General features: G+C 43.3%; 1 protein-coding gene across 2 annotated transcripts in view; it reads left to right on the forward strand.

Annotated features, from left to right (window-relative positions):
- LOC110535737 (disabled homolog 2-interacting protein) overlaps positions 1-22,061 on the forward strand; it is a 110,939-nt gene that overhangs the window by 64,054 nt on the left and 24,824 nt on the right. Inside the window, exon 3 of one of the 2 annotated variants that reach the window (XM_036935525.2) lies at positions 2,577-2,695. In XM_036935525.2, the coding sequence (XP_036791420.2) occupies positions 2,577-2,695 (119 nt within the window). Of the gene's footprint in view, positions 1-2,576; positions 2,696-16,179; positions 16,820-22,061 lie in introns of those variants that run through there. The other variant, XM_021620953.3, reaches the window with a different exon arrangement.

Below are 22,061 nucleotides of genomic sequence, written 5' to 3' on the forward strand. Positions count from 1 at the left end.
ACAATCTCTCTCTTTAAGGATATGCCTATATATAGGTTAGTACAGACATCTCCTCTCTCCTTCTGTGTCTCTCTCAGGATGTTCTCAAATGGGATAAAGTCGAATGAAATGATGCGCCCAATGAAAGCCGTAGGATGACACGGGATGGTGTTGACACGCTGTGGTTCCTCCCACTAATTGTCTCGTGTCTTACAGTGGGACTGGAGGGCGAGAGGCTGGCCATCATGAGCTGAGCTCAGAGTGGTTGGGTGGGTGGGAGGGGGACCTGGAGCCTGTTGGAGCAGGAGAAAGGGGGAATGAGGACCCCTGGCTGTGAGGACGAGGCCCAGTGCCCCAGGAGGAACTCAATACCGCTAGCAGGTGGTCCACGTGAGAACCAGCAGGAAAAACCAACAGAGAGGAGGATATCCCACCAGTCTCATTCATACCAATCTGACGTTGTAAAGAGAGAAGAGCGGGATCATTTCCGCTGTAGTTTGAACACAGCCGTGAGTCTTTGATTTGAGGTTCTACTTCTAGGTCTACATACTGGCTCGATCAGCACCACTACTCAATGGTGTGTGCCAAACTCCAGATTTTGTGTGTGGTCAAATGTACATGCAGCACTGCGGTCCCGCCAAAAAAATAAAAACAAAGGCCAATCACTGTTCATCCATTGTGCCTTACCTGCCCTGCCCTGCCCTGCCCTACCATACTCTACCCATGCCAGAGATGCTCTGTAGGGGAGCTGGGGTCTGCTGCATTATCAAACGCCTCTCCCTCCTCCAGCCCTGTCGAGACCCATTAATAATTCCCCTCCCAGTCACTCTGCAAATGTCATTGGAGGGGAAGGCCTGAGAATAGAGAGCCCAGAAAATTCCCCACAAATTACAGCAGGAAAGGAGTAATGCCTCCCAAGAGACTGTCATAATTGGAAGGGATGGTTTCTTTGCCAGAAGCAGAAATGTTTGGAAGGTCTTTTGAAGGACTAATTTGCTTCAAGGTTCCCGTTTTAGAAATGGGAGTCGACTTCAACCAGTACAACCCAACCTCAAGTCACCTCATCACCGAGTGCTAGGCTATGGTCAACATCTGTAATGTGACGTCGTGAATGATTCCCTTCTTTTTTTTGTGCATTTTAGTTGTCAAGTGTCACGCATTTCTTGGACACATTGAAGATTTCCATTCTGTTTGCATGGAGCTCGTGATTAATTGTGGAGTTGGTATAATTCACATGGCACAAATATAATGTAGGCTGTAAAATGTAACAAACTGTAAATTAAAATTACCCTTGGTTAGGCTACTCTAGAAGGAATAGACATTTTCTTTTTTCCGGAGCGGTGCTTGTGCAATATTGCAGATGGATATTTTTCTCTTCTGGCTGGGCAAAAGTTTTATTTTTGGCTCATGTTGTTCCTTGAAACAGACTCTGTTAGGACTAGCATCGACAATTTATTCAGGAAACGGTCCATTTCACAGATCTGTGTGCACGGCGTAGCTACATTAGCTATGGTGTGATGTCTGTGAGCTGTTCATTTGTTTAGTGTGTGAGCCAGTAGGAAAGGAAGTGTGAGACCGATCCCAGTGAAAAGCTGTTATTGGATTTATTTATCCGTGTCTGTCCGGTGATCAAGACTGGGAACTGCCAGGGACCTCACAATACAATATTATCACGATACCGTGTGCTGATATAATATGTATTGCGACTCTTATGATTCTCACAGTTCAATATGTATTCAGATTCTATACTGTGATTTTTTTTTACTAGAGTTTTGGTGCAGGTACAGCCGAACTAGCGCAAAAATCAGATTGCGATATTGTCAAAAGGATACGATATGTTGTAAAAAATTATGTCCCGGTATGTAGCTGTATCGCCCCCCCCCCCCCCCATCACTACTGGTGATGTCTTTTTGTCCTTAATACCCATAGCCTTATACAGTCTTTTCCCATCTTTCCTCCCACTGTCTTCTTCTATGGCAGGTATAGTTCATTTATTTGCTCAAATAATAATTAATGCAATTCATTAATTATATAGGGAAGTAGCCTTGCTTAGTATTTAGGATTGCAGCACCATCATTATCTCATCAAATGATTGTCGCTGAGGCTGTATCTTGTTTTTCCACCCTCCACTACTCTAACACAGACAGGTCTAGGTCTTAGAAATAATCCAACTCTTTTTAAATCTCTCTCTAATCTGGGCAGTCTCTCAAAAGCACATGCTCAGCTTTCCCCTCTGAACTCGCGGCCGCTCCAGTCATGTCATTTTATGTGGAATCGTTTTTTTTTTTAACGCCCCGCCAACAGTTTCCATGGTAACAGGGACTTAGGGGAGTCGCACATCAACGCGGCTGCTTCTGCTGTGTGTGCACAGCGAGCAGATGTGCCGGAGAGATCCACACAACAATGCACTGCTCTCTCCAAATGCCACGGATGAGAGGAGACGGAGAGCACTCAATCAATATAATTTTTCTCTTGTTGCTCCACCATTTATATTGTGTTATTTTTTTTTAAATGAAAGGATAGTCTGAGTGAATTTTCACTCTCTGGTTTCTCTCCTCCTCCCTGGGCCACGGCGACTCCCCTCTCTCCCTGTCCAGGGCTTCCTGAGTCGCAGACTGAAGGGTTCCATCAAACGCACCAAGAGCCAACCCAAGCTGGACCGCAACAGCAGCTTCAGAAACATCCTGCCGGGCTTCAAAACCGCGGACAATGACAGGTGAGATGCAACTAAACAAGTACTTCACATACACACACACAGACACACACACAACTATTTTCCAACGGGTCTAACTATACATTTGAGTGAGGTTTTTTTCTCTCGCTTGAGTAGCCTTGTTTCACTGTCAAAAATCAAATGAACCATTTAGTGTTCAGCGAAATAACAATGCAATGTCAAATACAGGTAGCCTAGTCAAATAATTAACATCCAATCACATTAACCGTAACTCGCTTGCGGGAATTCCACTAACGGTCCGTATGTAGCCAAACGTAGCTGCTGCTCATCCTGTTTGCTCGAAAATTGATCAATGGTTAAAAAAAAAAGTACAGCCCGTGCCCATAGAAACACATACCAGCTCTACTGGTAGTACTGCTACTACCAGAAGTACTACACCTGTCGACGACACAAGTTGTTCTGCTTCCACGAGCACATCCAATGCTAGCATCAGTTATTCTACATTTGTTGTTAACCCAGCTAGCATGGACACCGACAGTTGTGAATCTGATGCAGCCGAAGAGCTACTGCTCCCTTAACCGGGAAAGCACCGAACAACAGACGAGAACTACATTGATTTTGTGGTTCACTTATATTGGGAGTAGTGCCTTTCCTCAGGCACAGTGTGTTATATGAGCAAAAGTACTATCTCCCAACTCGATGAAACTCTTGCGCAGACATTTAGAAACACAACATGCCAATTTGAAAAATAAGCCGCAGGAGTTTTTTGAGCGAGAATTAAGACATGTATAAAAGCAACAGATACCTTTAATAATAAGGGGCTAGAAGCGTCTTATATGGTGAGCTACCGAGTGTCTAGGACAGGCAAGCCCCATACTATTGTGGACGACTTAATTATTCTTGCTGCCGCGGACATGGCTGGGACAATGCTGAGGGGAAAAGCCCCAAAAAACTATACAGACAATGCCTTCATCAAACAACACTGTTTCACGACGCATCAATGACCTGGCAGGAGAAGTTTTGAAACATTTAATGCTTCGCATACAAGCCAGTGAACTCTATGCGTTACAGCTGGATGAGTCAGGCATGGCGGGCCTGGCACAGCTCCTGGTATATGTCCGTTACGTTTATGGGAGGCCAATTAATCCTCTTCTGGAAACCAGGACAACAGGAGAGGATTTTTTAAAAGTACTGGACAGCTTTGTGACATCAAATGGACTTTGGGGGTCAAGATGTGTTGGTATCTGTACTGATGGCACAAAAGTCATGACAGGGAGTCATAGTGGAGTGGGAAAGCACGTGCATGCAGTTGCTCCCGACGCCACTTGGGTACACTACTGCAGCATCCACCAAGAGGCTCTTGCTGCCAAAGGAATGTCTGACAGCTTGAAAGACGTTTTGGACACTACAGTGAAAATTGTTAACTTTGTTAAAGCAAGGCCCCTGAACTCTCGTGTATTTTCTGCACTATGCAGTGATATGGGCAGCGACCATGTAACTCTTTTACAACATACAGAAGTGCACTTGTTATCAAGGGGCAAAGTATTGATACGTTTATTTGAATTGAGAGACGAGCTTAAAGTTTTCTTTACTAACCATAGTTTTCACTTGTCTGACCGCTTGTATGATAACGAGTTTCTCACACGACTGGCCTATCTGGGTGATGTTTTTTCTCGCCTGAATGATCTGAATCAAGGATTACAGGGACTCTCCGCAGCTACAGTATGTATATTCAATGTGTGGGACAAAATTGAGGCTATGATTAAGAAGTTGGAGCTCTTCTCTGTCTGCATTAACAAGGACAACACACAGGTCTTTCCATCATTGTATGAATTTTTGGGTGCAAATGAGCTCAAGCTTACGGACAATGTCAAATGTGATATAGCGAAGCACCTGAGCGAGTTTGGGACGCAATTACGCAGGTACTTTCCCGAAACGGATGACACAAACAACTGGATTCGTTATCCCTTTCATGCTCTGCCTCCAGTCCACTTAGAGAGCCTTATTGAAATTGCAACAAGCGGTTCTGTGAAAATTTAATCAGAAGCCACTCCCAGATTTCTGTATTGGGCTGCGCTCAGAGCATCCTGCCTTGGCAAATCGCACTGTTAAGACACTGACGCCCTTTGCAACCACGTACCTATGTGAGAGTTGATTCTGGGGCGGCAGGGTAACCTAGTGGTTAGAGTGTTGGACTAGTAACCGGAAGGTTGCAAGTTCAAACCCCCGAGCTGACAAGGTACAAATCTGTCGTTCTGCCCCTGAACAGGCAGTTAACCTACTAGTTCCTAGGCTGTCATTGAAAATAAGAATTTGTTCTTAACTGACTTGCCTAGTTAAATAAAGGTAAAATAAATAAATAAAACAATTCTCGGCCCTCACTAGCATGAAACACAGGCACAGACTGTGTGTGGAAAATTTAAGACTGAGACTCTCTCCAATACAACCCAACATTGCAGAAGTATGTGCATCCTTTCTAGCACACCCTTCTCATTAACACGTGGTGAGTTATTCACAATTTTCAATGAACAAATCATTTTTTTTTATGTAAGAGCAAAATTTTTGATTATTATTTGTGCCCTGGTCCTATAAGAGCTCTTTGTCACTTCCCACGAGTCGAGTTGTGACAAAAACTCACATTTATTAAACATAAGAATGAATGTATCGTATAGTGTGCATGTGGCAGGCTTACAATGATGGCAACAAAAAAAAAAAACATTTGAGAGTGCGCTGACCCTGGTGCTTAGAGGGGGTAGGTACGCAGCTGGAGGTTGAATGTTTGAAGTGGTACGGAACTATAAAAAGCTTGGGAACCAATGATCTATTGCAATTCAAGTGGATGTTGGAGGGTGTTTTTACTGAAGAATGTGTTTTTTTCATATGATTGTGTTTTACTTTTCGTGGTTTGTGTTTGTTTTCCAGGTATTGTGTAATTGTGTATATCGATACTGCACGTATAGTGTAATTGTTGTTTATTTTTATGTTAGGTCGTCATTGTAAATAAGAATTTGTTCTTTCTTGACATACCTGTATAAAATAAAATAACTTTGGTCCTTCTCTCCGACCGTCATGCTGTGGGGCTGTGGCACCTCACTGGGTGGTAGAATGACACTCTTCAGACAGTATCGTGGTTGCTGACTGTTCTATACTGTTGCTGTGAATCATTTTACATTTTATTCATTTAGCAGACGCTCTTATCCAGAGTGACTTAGAGTCATGCAGGGATTTATATGGTTCTTAACCTACACACACAGTACAGGCTCTTGTTGAGGTGGGAGAGGGATTGGCTGAGCTGTGCTGTGCTGTCAGGAGATTTCATCCACCATTACACCTGCCCATTATCCCGGGGCTGGACGAAAAGGAAATCCTCCTCATGGCAACCACAAGGCAGGGGAGCCTGATTTATTATCTACACAGCCACTAGTGGCCATGCTTGTTTTTTGTTTTTTTAGGCAAGTCCGTTAAGAACAAATTCTTATTTACAATGACGGCCTACCCTGGCCAAGCCCAAACGACGCTGGGACAATTGTGCGCCACCCTATGGGACTCCCAATCACATCCGGTTGTGACACCTCTAGCACTAAGATGCAGTGCCATAGAACGCTGTGCCACTCAGGAGCCCAGTGTGTAATGTGTACGCTCTACTGGAGTATGGGAAAGAGGGATACCTAGTCAGTTGTACATCTGAATGCCTTCAACTGAAATGTGTCTCCCGCATTTAACCCCACCCCTCTGAATCAGAGAGGTGCAGGGGGCTGCCTTAATCAACATCCACGTTCAGAATGACAGATTTTTACCTTGTCAGCTCGGGGATTCGATCCAGCAACCTTTCGGTTACTGGCCTAACACTCTAACCGCTAGGCTATGATGCAGTGGACCACAGATGCTTGAATTGTGGGTGTTACTTTTGAGGGTGTGTTTGTGTGGGTGTGTTTGGAACTGGCATCCTAGCTCCTGGCTCTAGTAGTGTAGAAGAGCAGACCGAGGGGGTGCCATCATCACCAGTCTATGGCAGGTCCACTCTTCTCAATTAGATTACACTACCCACTGAGTGAGTGTTTGTGTTTCTATAATTACATGGACTTCCCTCAAATATAGAGGTTGAATGAAGTGCAGTATTGAATCGCAAAACATACAGTGGGGCAAAAAAGTATTTAGTCAGCCACCAATTGTGCAAGTTCTCCCACTTAAAAAGATGAGAGGCCTGTAATTTTCATCATAGGTACACTTCAACTATGACAGACAAAATTAGAAAAACAAATCCAGAAAATCACATTGTAGGATTTTGAATGAATTTATTTGCAAATTATGGTGGAAAATAAGTATTTGGTCAATAACAAAAGTTTATCTCAATACTTTGTTATATACCCTTTGTTGGCAATGACAGAGGTCAAACGTTTTCTGTAAGTTTTCACAAGGTTTTCACACACTGTTGCTAGTATTTTGGCCCATTCCTCCATGCAGATCTCCTCTAGAGCAGTGATGTTTTGGGGCTGTTGCTGGGCAACACAGACTTTCAACTCCCTCCAAAGATTTTCTATGGGGTTGAGATCTGGAGACTGGCTAGGCCACTCCAGGACCTTGAAATGCTTCTTACGAAGCCACTCCTTCGTTGCCCGGGCGGTGTGTTTGGGATCATTGTCATGCTGAAAGACCCAGCCATGTTTCATCTTCATTGCCCTTGCTGATGGAAGGAGGTTTTCACTCAAAATCTCACGATACATGGCCCCATTCATTCTTTCCTTTACACGGATCAGTCGTCCTCAGCCCCAAAGCATGATGTTTCCACCCCCATGCTTCACAGTAGGTATAGAGTTCTTTGGATGCAACTCAGCATTCTTTGTCCTCCAAACACGACGAGTTGAGTTTTTACCAAAAAGTTTTATTTTGGTTTCATCGGACCATATGACATTCTCACAATCTTCTTCTGGATCATCCAAATGCTCTCTAGCAAACTTCAGACGGGCCTGGACATGGTACTAGCTTAAGCAGGGGGACACGTCTGGCACTGCAGGATTTGAGTCCTTGGCAGCATAGTGTTTTACTGATGGTAGGCATTGTTATTTTGGTCCCAGCTCTCTGCAGGTCATTCACTAGGTCCCCACATGTGGTTCTGGGATTTTTGCTCACCGTTCTTGTGATCATTTTGACCCCACGGGGTGAGATCTTGCGTGGAGCCCCAGATCGAGGGAGATTATCAGTGGTCTTGTATGTCTTCCATTTCCTAATAATTGCTCCCACAGTTCATTTCTTCAAACCAAGCTGCTTACCTATTGCAGATTCAGTCTTCCCAGCCTGGTGCAGGTCTACAATTTAGTTTCTGGTGTCCTTTGACAGCTCTTTGGTCTTGGCCATAGTGGAGTTTGGAGTGTGACTGTTTGAGGTTGTGGACAGGTGTCTTTTATACTGATGACAAGTTCAAACAGGTGCCATTAATACAGGTAACGAGTGGAGGACAGAGGAGCCTCTTAAAGATGTTGTTACAGGTCTGTGAGAGTCAGAAATCTTGCTTGTTTGTAGGTGACCAAATACTTATTTTCCACCATAATTTGCAAATACATTCATTAAAAATCCTACAATGTGGCCTCCCGGGTGGCGCAGTGGTTAAGGGCGCTGTACTGCAGCGCCAGCTGTGCCATCAAGAGTCCCTGGGTTCGCGCCCAGGCTCTGTCGTAACCGACCGGAAGGTCCGTGGGGCGACGCACAATTGGCCTAGCGTCGTCCGGGTTAGGGAGGGCTTGGTCGGTAGGGGTGTCCTTGTCTCATCGCGCACCAGCGACTCCTGTGGCGGGCCGGGCGCAGTGCGCGCTAACCAAGGTGGCCAGGTACACGGTGTTTCCTCCGACACATTGGTGCGGCTGGCTTCCGGGTTGGATGCGCGCTGTGTTAAGAAGCAGTGCGGCTTGGTTGGGTTGTGTATCGGAGGACGCATGACTTTCAACCTTCGTCTCTCCCGAGCCCGTACGGGAGTTGTAGCGATGAGACAACATGGTAGCTACTACAACAATTGGATACCACGAAATTGAGGAGAAAAAGGGGTAATTATTATTATTTTTTTATCCTACAATGTGATTTTCAGATTTTTGTCTGTCACAGTGTACCTATGATGACAATTACAGGCCTCTCTCATCTTTTTAAGTGGGAGAACTTGACTGACTAAATACTTTTTTGCCCCACTGTATGTGACTGACCGGCTCTTATGTAGAAACATTTGAAATTGTGTTTTTTTACATTGGATAAAGTTAGAGGCTCACTCAGAGCTAGAAAATGGTATATCAGACACTACAGTTGAGGAACAATGGGAAAGTAATTCTGCTTTGAAAGTTGATAAACTTGTAACCTCACTTTTGAGAAAATGGCCCTTGAATTGTTGGTAAACCTACTGGAGAGCTCTTCTTAGTCTACACCCATTGTTCACACCCTCTTAAGCCTTAGCCCCACCCATCTCTTTAATGATTCACATGTGAGGCCATGTACTCAACAACCAAGATTTAAAGACTAAAGGCTGGTTTATACTACGTCTATCGACAGTTGTATCAGTGACATCAGGAACATTCTATTGTCGTCCGACATCAAACCTGTTGTTATGAAAAGTTATAAACACAAAAACTACAGGCTGCATGACATCAGCAGCCTGGTGGTCCAAAATAGCATAACTAGTGTATTTTAACACCAATAAACTCACCCATTTAAAAATGTATTTAGTATATGTCAGTCTAGCAAACCAGGCTACTAAAAGCAACTTTCTAAGCAATGTTTTTGTTAGTTTCTAGCTAGCCAGTTCAAATATTGACCATATCATATAGCTGACAACGTCTTTATTTTAGTTCATTTGTCCTCAATATTACAGGAAAATAAACTCACAATAAGATCATTATTTACAAGTTAATGGCGAGCCAATTACAGAAAATAGCTTACAGTTGTGAGTGTGATGAAATGAAAGCAGGGCATTCTATTGGAGAATTTTAGAACTTGGACACTGTCTTGTTGGCCCAATGTTATATGTTTGGTGCAGGTCATGTTCTTCACATTAGCGTCTCTGGTAAAATCAAATATTTGTGACAAGGACAGGATACAGAAGGTCTAGTAAAATGGTTACTTGCACAGTGATGTTTTGTTTTAAACATGTAGCTAACTAGCTAAACAATTAACCATAATCCCAACTCATAATATTCCAACCCTGCATGAATCTGCAGGTAGCTAACCAACTAGGTTAGGCTATAGCTAGCAATTCAAATGGCTATGTTTGACAAACAAAATACATTTTTAATCTAGCAAACCAGGCAACTAAAAGCAACTTTCTTAACATTGTTTTGGGTCGTTTCTAGCTTATTAGCTAATGTTAAGTTAACTAGCAATGCAAATGGCTCTGAGATATGAATAATATTACTACACAGATCATACACTTAACGTTAGCTAGCTAGCTACAGTACGCTTGAAATTAAAATGACTTTCTGACCAAATTAAAAATGTATAATATCTGAAAATGTAGCTAGCTAGACTATCTTACATGGATGGACGCTTCTCCCTCTGTCACGGATGCCATGGTTGTCCTTAGTTTGAAAATGTAATCCGGAGACTAGTTTTATACAAAAGCCTGCTGTGTGTTCTCTTTTCGACTCCCTCTGCATTTTCGCAATCAAAATGCAGAATTGTCTCCTTAGCTATCATACTCTAATTCCACCGGGCATTCCACTGATTTCAAAACTAGGTCGTCCAGAAAGTGGAGAGGAACACGTTTTCAGTTCTACTATGTGTCATGACTGTCCTGTAAGGATCCAAATAGGTCAGATCAGGTTTGCAACGACTGACTTTAGCCAGACCCCCTCTCACACGCAGGGAGGGGTTAACAACTCATGCCCTGTTGTAAATCAAGGTAGGAGATTCAGGTCCCCCTCTCCAAATTCACCGAAAGAATGTTGTTTCAACAGACTCTTGCCGAAGCTCGAACACGTTCTAAAGCAAATACTGGAACAATATTTTGAACATGGGAAATGGTCAGAGGCAATCTATAGAACACTGTCATATAGTTTATTTTGTGATGTAATTAAAAATGTTAAAGGAAACACTAACTTAGAAAGTATTCCTACTACATGTGTGAAGTGTCCATCCTATGCGTTGTGCATGTAATATGAAAATGATATGTTTTTGTTAAGAGGGATATGATTTGAGAAACTGTAAGATAATTGTTTTATATAACTTTGTACAAGTTACGTCCCTGAGTGAGGTCAGAGAGCGTGTCAGCCTGACGGAACCGCCCTTTCTAACAAACTGTATGAAAGGATGGGTTAAGAATTAACATATCGGACCAGAGAGACGTAGAGCTTCAGCTCACGTTTAAAGTGGCTTGAACTCTGAATCTCAACAGGAGGTAGAGACGATAAAGTCGCCTCCCGGACAATCACTGGTACGGCTGATTAGCTGTCCTAAGTAAAGTATCTAGAAAAGCAAATTGAAGTGGGACCATTCTACTACTCTGCTCAAACCAGCATAGTACTCTACTCTCATCCCCCCACTAGGAACCGTCAACACGGCTGGCTAGCCCATCTTCAAAGAGGCATCATCATCTGTTCAGGACTACACGACAAGTCACCGGATACCGGACAACTACAGAAAAGGACAACAGAAGACTTGTGGAACCATTTTTGGGACAAATCAGAGCCTTACAAGCGTGCCGCTAAAAGGCACAACCCCCTTTCCAAGGCTGCCCGGTTCCAAGAGAGGTACACGGTGAACCAAGGCATTTTCACGTAAATGCATTCATGATTTCTTACTCCAAGCGGGTGGCGGTTCGTGTGCAAAGTATAGGAGTACTAATAAGTGAGAGTCATTTTTAAATGTACCAAGTTTGTGTCTCTGTCCCTCTCTTGCCCTCTCAATGTAATTTGTAACAAGCAGCCATATTGTTGCCAGTCCGCTAGGGACCTGTGTTTTTATGTATTAAGTGTGTATGTTTATCCTGTGTTACCATTTAGTTAGCTAGTAAATAAATACGCCAATTTTTGTAATATGTAAGGCTTGGGTTTTTGCAGAGGCAAGGAGGTAATGACTGTTCAGAAGGATATGATGCGAGGTTATGATTAATAAGTTGACTGTCTATAGATGTGATAGGTAAGGTTCTTTACAGTTTCATGTGCCCTCTCATTATCAAGCCATTATCAGCCATCTCATTATCAAGCCTGTATGATGCGCTAATATAGTGGGCTTTCTCCATATTCCATAGCTGCACACTGTGTTGTGACATAATGCCATGTGTTTGGACCTCCTTTGTCTTTGAGACATTTGTTCTGCTGACCCGGGTCGCCTTGGCCTTTCTTTGGGTAGATGCCCAGAACAGTGAGCTAAAGAGGAGGCACCCACCCAGGGCTGTACTGTTTCAGTGGTCTCACTTCCATTGCCTGGTTATCCATAGAAAAGGTTTCCAGGTCATATTTATACCCCAGCTCAGGGCAGTACTGTACAGGCAGTGGCCTAATTAATTACAGTCGCACACAGCTCTGTAACCGAGTGAATGCCAGGCATGAGAACAGAACACACAGTAATACCAGGAGATATGAAGGCTTCTCAGATGCATGAGTCCTTGTGTCTTTCTTTGGGCTTTAAGGCAGAGAAATAGGAAATTATTATTATTATTATTTTTTATTATTATTTTTAGCCCTTTTTCTCTGCAATTGGGAGTTAGTCTTGTCCCATCGCTGCATCTCAACTACGGACTCGGGAGTGGCGAAGGTCGGAGCCATATATCCTCCGAAACATGACCCTGCCAAGCCGCGCTGCTTCTTGACACACCGCTCGCTTAACCCAGAAGCCAGCCGCACCAATGTGTCAGAGGAAACATCGTCCAGCTGGTGACTGAAGTCAGCTTGCAGGCGCCCGGCCCGCCACAAGGAGTCGTTAGAGCGCGATGGGACAAAGAAATCCCAGCTGCCCAAATCCTCCCCTAACCTAGACCACGCTGGGCCAATTGCGCTCCGCCTCATGGGTCTCTCGGGTCACGGCCGGCTGTGAGCCTGGGATCAAACCCAGGTCTCTAGTGACTCCTCAAGACCGCTGCGTCACTCGGAGGACCAAGAGGAAATGTTTTGATGGCAAGCTGCTGTCTCAGATTCCCGAGCCTGATAACAAGATGTATTTGTATTAAATATAGTCACACAGGCATGCATTCCAGCTGATACTGTATACTGCATTTCTATTGGCCTTGTTGAGCCAGTGATTGCTCAGTGGGTAGGTCCTCTGGGTTCTGGACCAAAGCTGTGAGTACTAGGAAAGGCCAGTGATGCTGCTATGTGCTGAGATATGGATGTGATGGGAGTATGAGCGTGCAGTGAAGGGCCCGACGTAGTGGATTAAGTGTAAGATTCTAAGGAGAGTGGATGCGATTTGTACATTGAGATAGGGTTGGGCATGTGTGTGATGTGTAGACAGACGATGGGTCCCTGGCACCTATTGGGGATTAGCCTCATCAAATCCTAACCAACCAGCCCATCCAGTCTGTGTGCCTCCCTCTGAATTGGGCTGAATGGGCTCCCTCTCCTCCTCCCCTCCCCCAGTCTCTTTGAGCATGCTCTCTGTTACCCGCTTCTCTCTCCTTGACATAAGAGGACCTGCTCCTTCCATTCCTGAGCCATCTGCTCTGACTGACTGACTGACCATGCGTTCTACACCATCAACATTATAGCCCCCTGATTTAGTCACCAAATAAGTAGTAACTCTACCCAGGAAATGCACTGAATAGATGAATCAATAATGTACTGTATGTTCTCAGATGCATCCTAACTGTTTCAATGTCACTCAGGTATTTACTGACATAGCCCGGGCAGTCAGGGATTAGCGATATGGATGTGGCGCATAATAATTACCGGATGAGGATTTGGCCTCGCTGTCTGCAGCCTTTTTGAGTCTCTGAGATTCATGCTTAATTGGATGACTTGCTGGCATTTCATGCCTTCTGGAAGGTGAGGGAATTCCTAATCTTGTAGGGCAGCCTATTATTATAGGCTAAATCTGTACGATTTCTCGCTTTTCAAGGGTCATTTTCAAAAATGAGATCTATCTATTGATTCCTGAATAATATAAGTATTAAAAATGCCTCATGACTGGATCCGTACACTACCATTAGGGACTAGGTCTTCATTGTATTTTTGTCTAATTGCAATACTGATGTCAAATCTCCTATCCATATTTCTGTTAAAATGTAATTGATTTATTCAGATAAAGCCTATTTGATAAATGAGTCTGTTTTAGTAGCCTGTAATCGTAAGTTACGCTTCAGTGACGTATTTCCATTGTCTTATTGCCTCTGTTGTTCATGAATTCGGCTTGGACAACAAACCTCTGAACAGTGCCACATTTTTTGGCCCTGTTTGACTTGAGCCTAGGCCTAATCCATGAGAGTAAACAACTGCGAAATGTCTCCATGCATGCCCTTTCACTCAGTGTGGTGCATCTGTTTATAAAACATATTTGTCTCAACAATACAGTTTCAGCGTGTGCTTCCTAAGATTAGGCGTATCAGGCAATCATCAGCTAACAATTTATATTTTTAACCCACACAAAACAATGCAGCATTTTTTAACTTGTTTCTATTTCAAAAGTAATGACATTTCACATTATCAGCTTGGAACAGAGGCACACAAATCATTGAAGAAACCTATTATGTCAATACCATATGTAGCTTAGCCTTTATATAGGGTGTTTTGTTTTTACAGATAGATTGATAAGACATGCAAGAGCCTTCATTCAGATATTTAAAAAATAATAATAATAATTTAAAGGCCACCCAGCAGGGGGCAGTCTGTTGGCAAACAGCAGGTCAAATTCCACATTTTCACTTATAGAGGTTCATTTTACACAGCAAATGCATTGTATTCGATAGTGACCGCAAATTGTAACATACTACTGGTTTGTAGAAGACGTTCCACATTGGTCCTTGTATCAGAACAGACCCTTTTGTCGAGACTTTCAGTCAAACGTTCCTGCCATCATGACTGTGCTCTCTCTTGCTTAATCGGCTTGGAGCCAAGCAACTTAATAATGCAGGCCCGTACGATAACTCCTGACAGGAGCAGGAGTACTGTCATCCTGTCTTCTCAACACTGCCTGACATGGGAAATGACTCGGAGATCTTCTCACCGACAGACCGCATGCTAATCCAGCCCTGCTCTAGTCCTGTCGAGATTCGGAGCCTCCGAGAGCCCGTAGACACCATGCCAGGAGGACAGCATTGTTTATTACGCTGGTGGTGCTGTACCGGGTTTCCTATCAGTTTTGTGTCTGACATTTTAGCACACGTTTGTTGAGAATCGGATACTAATGGCTACAGAAAACAAGATTCTGTCTGCTGCAAGACTGATGTTTGTCGACGCACTAGCCCAGAAATGGCAGCGCTACTGGAAGTGACATCATGGGTGCAGGTCAGGACAGTGTTGTGGTGGAGATCTTGTTGATGCGGAAGGTTACAGTATATGCTGGTACATTATTCTGATCAGGCAATGGAAGTGGTAAGCGATAATGTTTACGGCAGTGAATCCCACTGATCAGCACAAAGCCCCTATCTTGTTACTTCGGATTTATTTTGTTTTAAGTGAGAGCTTAAACCAATCCTTGACCGCTGCGGTTCATTGTTTCACACGCACATGCACGTACTTATTTGTCCTGTGTGGGTTTCTGGCCTGTAATTGGGTACCCTAATTGTTGAAGGGCCGTTAAGCAGGAGGTAAATCACTTTTGTAGGACACAGTCCAAGTGTTGGGCTGTGATTTCGCCATCTCTCCTATTCTTTACTAAGATGTCTCTTGTTTTTTTTCCATTACGCCACTTTTAATACAGTACTGCTTAGCAACCTATATTATCCTCCTCTGGAGTACTCAACGGTTTTATGCCGAAGAGGATAATTGTTAACTTCTCGTGCAATAATGGGGAGATGCGCAGAATGCCCTCAAGGTACCTAAATTCTGTGGGCGACGTAAGTTTACGTGTCATGGTCGTGTGGCTCAACCTGCGCGCTCACTTCCATGTCAGACTCCAGAGACACAATCGTTTGTGTGGAAGGAGAAAGAAAAAAAAACATCTTGTGAAGTGTAGAAAAGAAAATAGGCTGAAAATTGCCCACTTACCCGTGAACAGTGTCAGTTGCCAGGAAGCAAAGATACCATTTTCCCTGATGCAGTGTTGTCATAGAAACACAAAAAACCTGACACTTATCAAGTGTGTATATTATTTAATGTAGCGTTGTGTGTGTGTGTGCGCGTCTCCAATAAGTTGTGCATGAGTGAAAGTCTTTGATTCTGAGCTGTTTTAATGGATGTGACTCTTCTGACACTATAGGGAAGATAAGGACCACTTATGCTTTACCCTTGTTCTAGAGCTCTGAGCTGTAGTGAGTGCTGCACTCTGAACAAGGCTGCTGAAGTCTTCTGAACAGAGTACAGCTTCAAACGATCCGATTGACCAAACAGCATACCATATGGCCTCACCTTGTACTGCACCCCCTAAGTACGTGGTGCAGCACCACTAACCTTTGGTCTGTCCCTGCTGCTGCTTCTATGAAAAGAGGAACGAGAAATAGAGAGAGCGAGAGAGCTGTGTGATCTGCAGTGAGTGACTGCTACTCCCCAGAGGCAGATCTCTGTGACGGACTGGCCTGCTCCCTACACAGAGACACCAGGACAAAAGACCACACACACACGCGCTCACACACACTGCATCGGCGGAGATACAGCACACCAAACAGCCTGCTTACGCTGCGCGCGCTCACACACACGGAGACAGACAGCCAGACAGACGAAAGAGAGGGTGAGGGGGATGGAGAGAGGGAGCACAAGACGGTGGGCACAAGCAGTCCTCCGCCAGCCAGATAGAGGGAGCAGTGGCCCACTTAAAGGAGCGTAGCGGGGAAGGAAGTAGGGCAGGCTGTGGCTCTCTCGGCGGGGCTAGAATAAAGAGTCCAGAGGAGACCGACAGACTGGGAGGGAGGGAGGGAGGGAAGGAGAGCAATAGGCTAGCAGCAGCACGCTGTGCAGGGCTGAATGAGCCCCACCATGCTTTCCTCCGCTCTCACCACACAGAAGAAAATGGAGCACTGAGACGGCTTCCTCCTCATCCACCACCTTTTCCTCTTTCTCCTCCTTGCTCAAATTGTTCCCGGGGATTCTGACGGAATGTCTGGTGAGTATTCCGCCTCAGACTCCATCATCCATCTGATGGACTGCACTGTCTCCATCTCAGTGTGTTAGGAACGCTTGACACAGTGCATTCTGCGCAAAGGTCTCAGAGTTTTTATATAGGCTTTGTGGGCTTGGCATCTTATTATTTGTCTGTAGACTTTGAGGGTGTTTCTTGTGTTTCGATGCAAGGCAGTAGTCTAGCTGTCGCCCTGATTGTTCTGGTTTTTATTTCATAGAATGAAAATGTTGAATGATGGCTTGTCGCAGTCAATATTTGCTCCTAGTAGACACATTCATGTTTGTGTCTAGCCAGGCAGCATAGTGTTCCTTTGTGCCAGAATAGATGCACAACACTGTAGTTCACTCTGTAATGATATCACAAGAATGTCCTCGACCTTCCACCCGGCGCTTAACGCCTCTCCCAGATTACCATTTAGTTTCTAATGTCCTATGACTCCAAACAGTGTTCACACATGACAAGACTGTTGGCATGTGATATGTTGAAAGACACCATGTGGGTCTCAAAATCACTTTTCATCTACATTCTGAAAGGCAGCCACCCGATATGTTGCTGTTCTAAAAGCTTCTGAAATATTCACTACAGGAGTGGCAACCAGCTCTACCCTGCTGTGTGTGTGTGTGTGTGTGCGTGTGTGTGTGCGTGTGCGCGCGCGTGTGTGTGCGTGCGTGCGTGTGTGTGTGTGTGTGTGTGTGTGTGTCCAGCATTTAGCATGAGTGTGCACACGTGTGATCATAGAGAGTTGGAGATGTTTTTTTTTTTCTCAGTTCTGCAGAGCTTCTCTGACTGCAATACTCAAAGTGAGGTTGGAGAAAAGGTGAGAAATGAAGGGCTTTAATGGTTTCTGTCATCGCATATATATATCATTGTTTTACTGCCTTGTAGAGGGAAAAAACAAAGGCATAGCGATTTTCAGGCCGGCGTTTCCGCGCCTGTCTCAGAAACACACACACTAGACAGAGAGGCCTTTTGATGGAGGGATTCTGGGTCTGGAGTCTGGACTAACGTGTTGGTGCTCATTAAATCCAAACTCCTGTCACAGCTCATTTTGGAGGCAATCAGACGTCTTCTTAGCAGTGGGCCAGTTGTCAAAAGGAGGCGCAAACATGTCATCACGTTTCTAAGCCTGTGTGATACAGGATCTTCCCAGTCGCAGCACTTTGAACAGCTTGCTGTTTGCTAGACTTCAGTTTAGTGCGTATTCATTCATTCAAACACTTAAACTGGTAATATTTTGAATATGGAGCATACATTTGAGTAATCAATTTAGCATGCTTCCAATGATTCTTGTGCTTGACACCCAATAATTGTTATGTAGCAACTAGTATTATGTGCACTGTGCGACTGACTGTAGGTTATACAGGGGGTTACCTTTGCCCACTCTCACCCTGTCCTTTCAAAATGTACTTATTTTGCCAGAGTATTACCGCGGTAAGCTGCTTTGAGAAAGAGGCTTGCAAGTTTAATGCAATGGTCATCCATGCCGATAGTGCAGAGATTGCGTAATCTCAAGTCGTTCAGCTATTAAAAACATGGATCAAATGGAACAGTTTCTGTTTTTCAAGGCGCATTCTGACACATTGTGTGTACTTGGTATCGTAAAATACCAAATACTCATGACATTATCCAAATAGGTGAGTATGTAGCCAGCCGGTTGAGAGACATGCATCCAGATGTTTTGAAATTGATCTATGTACTGATTTTGATCTTCGTACCCTCAACGGGATTAGTTTAAGCTCATTGTATAAAATAATACAGGCTTTTGGCTAATGTTTTTCTTTCAACACACAGGAGCTTAGAAAATGTTCAGTCTCGCTCGTGATAGCTCACAAAGATTCTCTGATTTGATTGACTTGTCTCCCAACTAGATTGGACACAGTGATAGCCCCACATACATTTTTGATTGCCCTAGAGACATTGTATGTGCATCTTTTGAAACCCTGACCACCTTTTTTGTGGTCTGACTTTGCCGTTATTGATGTACGATTGTTAGCGTACTGTTTTTTGTCGTTGTTGTTGCAATCTGGATTCTAAGAATCGGCCTCCATGTTCCCTTTTTCCCTACACTAAAACATGCTTTTCTGCCTGTTGTTTTGTGTGACATCCTTGCTCGGGTGTTTCCTTTTCAGAACAGAGGTCCTTTTTGGGGCCCATGTTTCCTGTCAGCAGGGAGTGTTTGAGGCATTTTGGAAGAAGCCAGTATTTACAGTCCCATATCAAAAAGCCACTAAGTGATCTGATATCGGAGGTAAAAACGTGTAGATGGCTGCAGCGATGAATAATGATTTAATAGGATCATGGGCACAACATCGGTTACATTTTTTTCCCCGTTTACACCTGTATTGCCTTTTGATGTTTTAACTTAAACCGACTGGAACTGCACAACAGATGGTGGAGGACGTGGTAGAAGAGATGACGACAAGCAAATCAACTGCATAAATTGCTGTGCTGTGCATTTAATGTGGTAGTTTGAATTCATGACTAGCACATTAGAGGCTGCTGCCCCCTATATACATAGACTTGAAATCACTGGCTACTTTATTAAAGTGACTAGTGTCCCGTGAATAATGTTAGCATATTTTGCATTACACATCTCATAGTATGTATATTCTGTATTCTATCCTACCTGTGTGTTAGTCTATGCCGCTTAGATATTGCTCTTCCAAGTATTTATACATTCTTAATTCCATTCCTTTACTTTAGATTGTGTGTGTTGTTAAATATTACTTGTTAGATATTACTGCACTGTTGGAGCTAGAAACACAAGCATTTCGCTACACCCGCAATAACATCTGCTAAACATGTGTATGTGACATACAATTATTCAATTTCTTTTTTTTTCTTCTTTTTTTTTAAATAAAATGTAAAGGCCTATCTGGCTTATATTATTACCCTTACAGCAACCAAACATGTCCTGTGATTGATAACAAAATATGGAAATGTATAGAATCTAAGTTTGTTTGTTCACAACATTATATACACTACCGGTCAAAAGTTTTGTAGAATAATAGTGAAGACATCAAAACTATTGTAATAACACATATGGAATCATGTAGTAACCAAAAAAGTGTTAAACCAATCAAAATATTTAATATTTTAGATTCTTCAAATAGCCACCCACTTTCAAGCAGCTTTACTTGGAATGCTTTTATAACAGTCTTGAAGGAGTCCCCACATGCTGAGCACTTGTTGACTGCTTTTCCATCACATTCGACACATTCCAAACCATCTCAATTGGGTTGGGCGATTGTGGAGACCAGGTCAGCTGATGCAGCACTCCATCACTCCCCTTCTTGGTAAAATAGCCCTTACACAGCCTGGAGGTGTGTTGGGTCATTGTCCTGTTGAAAAACAAATGGTGGTCCCGCTGCGCGCAAACCAGATGGGATGGCGTATCGCTGCAGAATGCTGTGGAAGCCATGCTGGTTAAGTGTACCTTGAATTCTAAATAAATCAGACCGTATCACCAGCAAAGCACACCCACACCATAACACCACCTCCTCCATGCTTTACGGTGGGAAATACACATGTGGAGATCATACGTTCACCTACTCTGCGTCTCTCAGACACGGCGGTTGAAACCAAAAATCTCAAATTTGGACTACAGACCAATGGACAAATTTCCACCGGTCTAATGTCCATTGCTCGTGTTTCTTGGTCTCAGCAGGTCTCTTCTTCTTATTGGTGTCCTTTAGTCGTGATTTCTTTGCAGAAATTTGACCATGAAGGCCTGATTCACACAGTCTCCGAGCAGTTGATGTGTCTGTTAATTTAACTCTGAAGCATTTATTTGGGCTGCAATTTCAGAGGCTGGTAACTCCAATGAACTTATTCTCTGTGGTAGAGGTAACTCTGGGTCTTCCATTCCCATGGCGGTCATTAGGAGAGCCAGTTTCATCATAGCGCTTGATGGTTTTTGCGACTACACTTGAAGAAACTTTCAAAGTTCTTGACATTTTCCGGATTGACTGACCACGACTTAAAGTAATGATGGACTGTCGTTTCTCTTTGCTTATTTTAGATGTTCTTGACATAATATGGACTTAGACTTATTTGGTAAAAGACCATCGTATAGCCCACCCTCCACCTTGTCACAACTCAACTGATTGGCTGAAACACATTAAGAAGGAAAGAAATTCCACATTAACTTTTAAGAAGGCACACCTGTTAATTGAAATGCATTCCAGGTGACTACCTCATGAAGCTGGTTGAGAGAATGCCAAGAGTGTGCAAAATTGTCATCAAGGCAAAGGTTGGCTATTTGAAGAATCTCAAATTTAAAATATATATTTTAACACTTTTTGATTCCATATGTGTTATTTCATAGTTTTGATGTCTTCACTATTATTCTACAATGTTGAAAATAGTAAAAATAAAGAAAAACCTTTGTTTGAGTGCAACGGCTTTCCTCTTCCTCTTCTGAGGAGTAGCAAGGATCGGACCAATACGCAGCGTGGTAAGTGTTAATCTTAGTTTTTTAATAAGAATAATGAACACTGAAACAAAAACAATAAACGACAACGTGAAATAACTCAACCGAAACAGTACCATGTGGACCAAAGACTGACACGGAAAACAAACACCCACAACTCAAAAGTGAAACCAGGCTACCGAAGTATGATTCTCAATCAGGGACAACAATTGACAACTGCCTCTGATTGAGAACCATACCAGGCCAAACCCAGTCATCCCAAATCATAGAAAAACGAATATAGACAACCCACCCAACTCACGCCCTGACCATACTAAAACAAAGACATAACAAAAGAACTAAGGTCAGAACGTGACAATGAGTAAGTGTTCTAAAACATTTGACTGGTTTTGTGTGTGTATACAGTTGGAGTCTGAAGTTTACATACACCTTAGCCAAATATATTTAAACTCAGTTTTTCACAATTCCTGACATTTAATCCTAGTAAAGATTCCCTGTCTTAGGTCAGTTAGGATCCAAACTTTATTTTAATAATGTGAAATGTCAAAATAATATTAGTGATTTATTCCAGCTTTTATTTCTTTCATCACATTCGCAGTGGGTCAGAAGTTTATATACACTCAATTAGTATTTGGTAGCATTGCCTTCAAATTGTTTAACTTGGGTCAAACGTTTTGGGTAGCCTTCCACAAGCTTCCCACAATAAGTTTTGGCCCATTCCTCCTGACAGAGCTGGTGTAACTGAGTCAGGTTTGTTGGACTCCTTGCTCGCACATGCTTTTTCAGTTCTGT

The sequence above is a fragment of the Oncorhynchus mykiss genome, chromosome 11 (genome assembly GCF_057628025.1).
Source record: "Oncorhynchus mykiss isolate SJ-2025 chromosome 11, ASM5762802v1, whole genome shotgun sequence".
Taxonomy (NCBI): domain Eukaryota; kingdom Metazoa; phylum Chordata; class Actinopteri; order Salmoniformes; family Salmonidae; genus Oncorhynchus; species Oncorhynchus mykiss.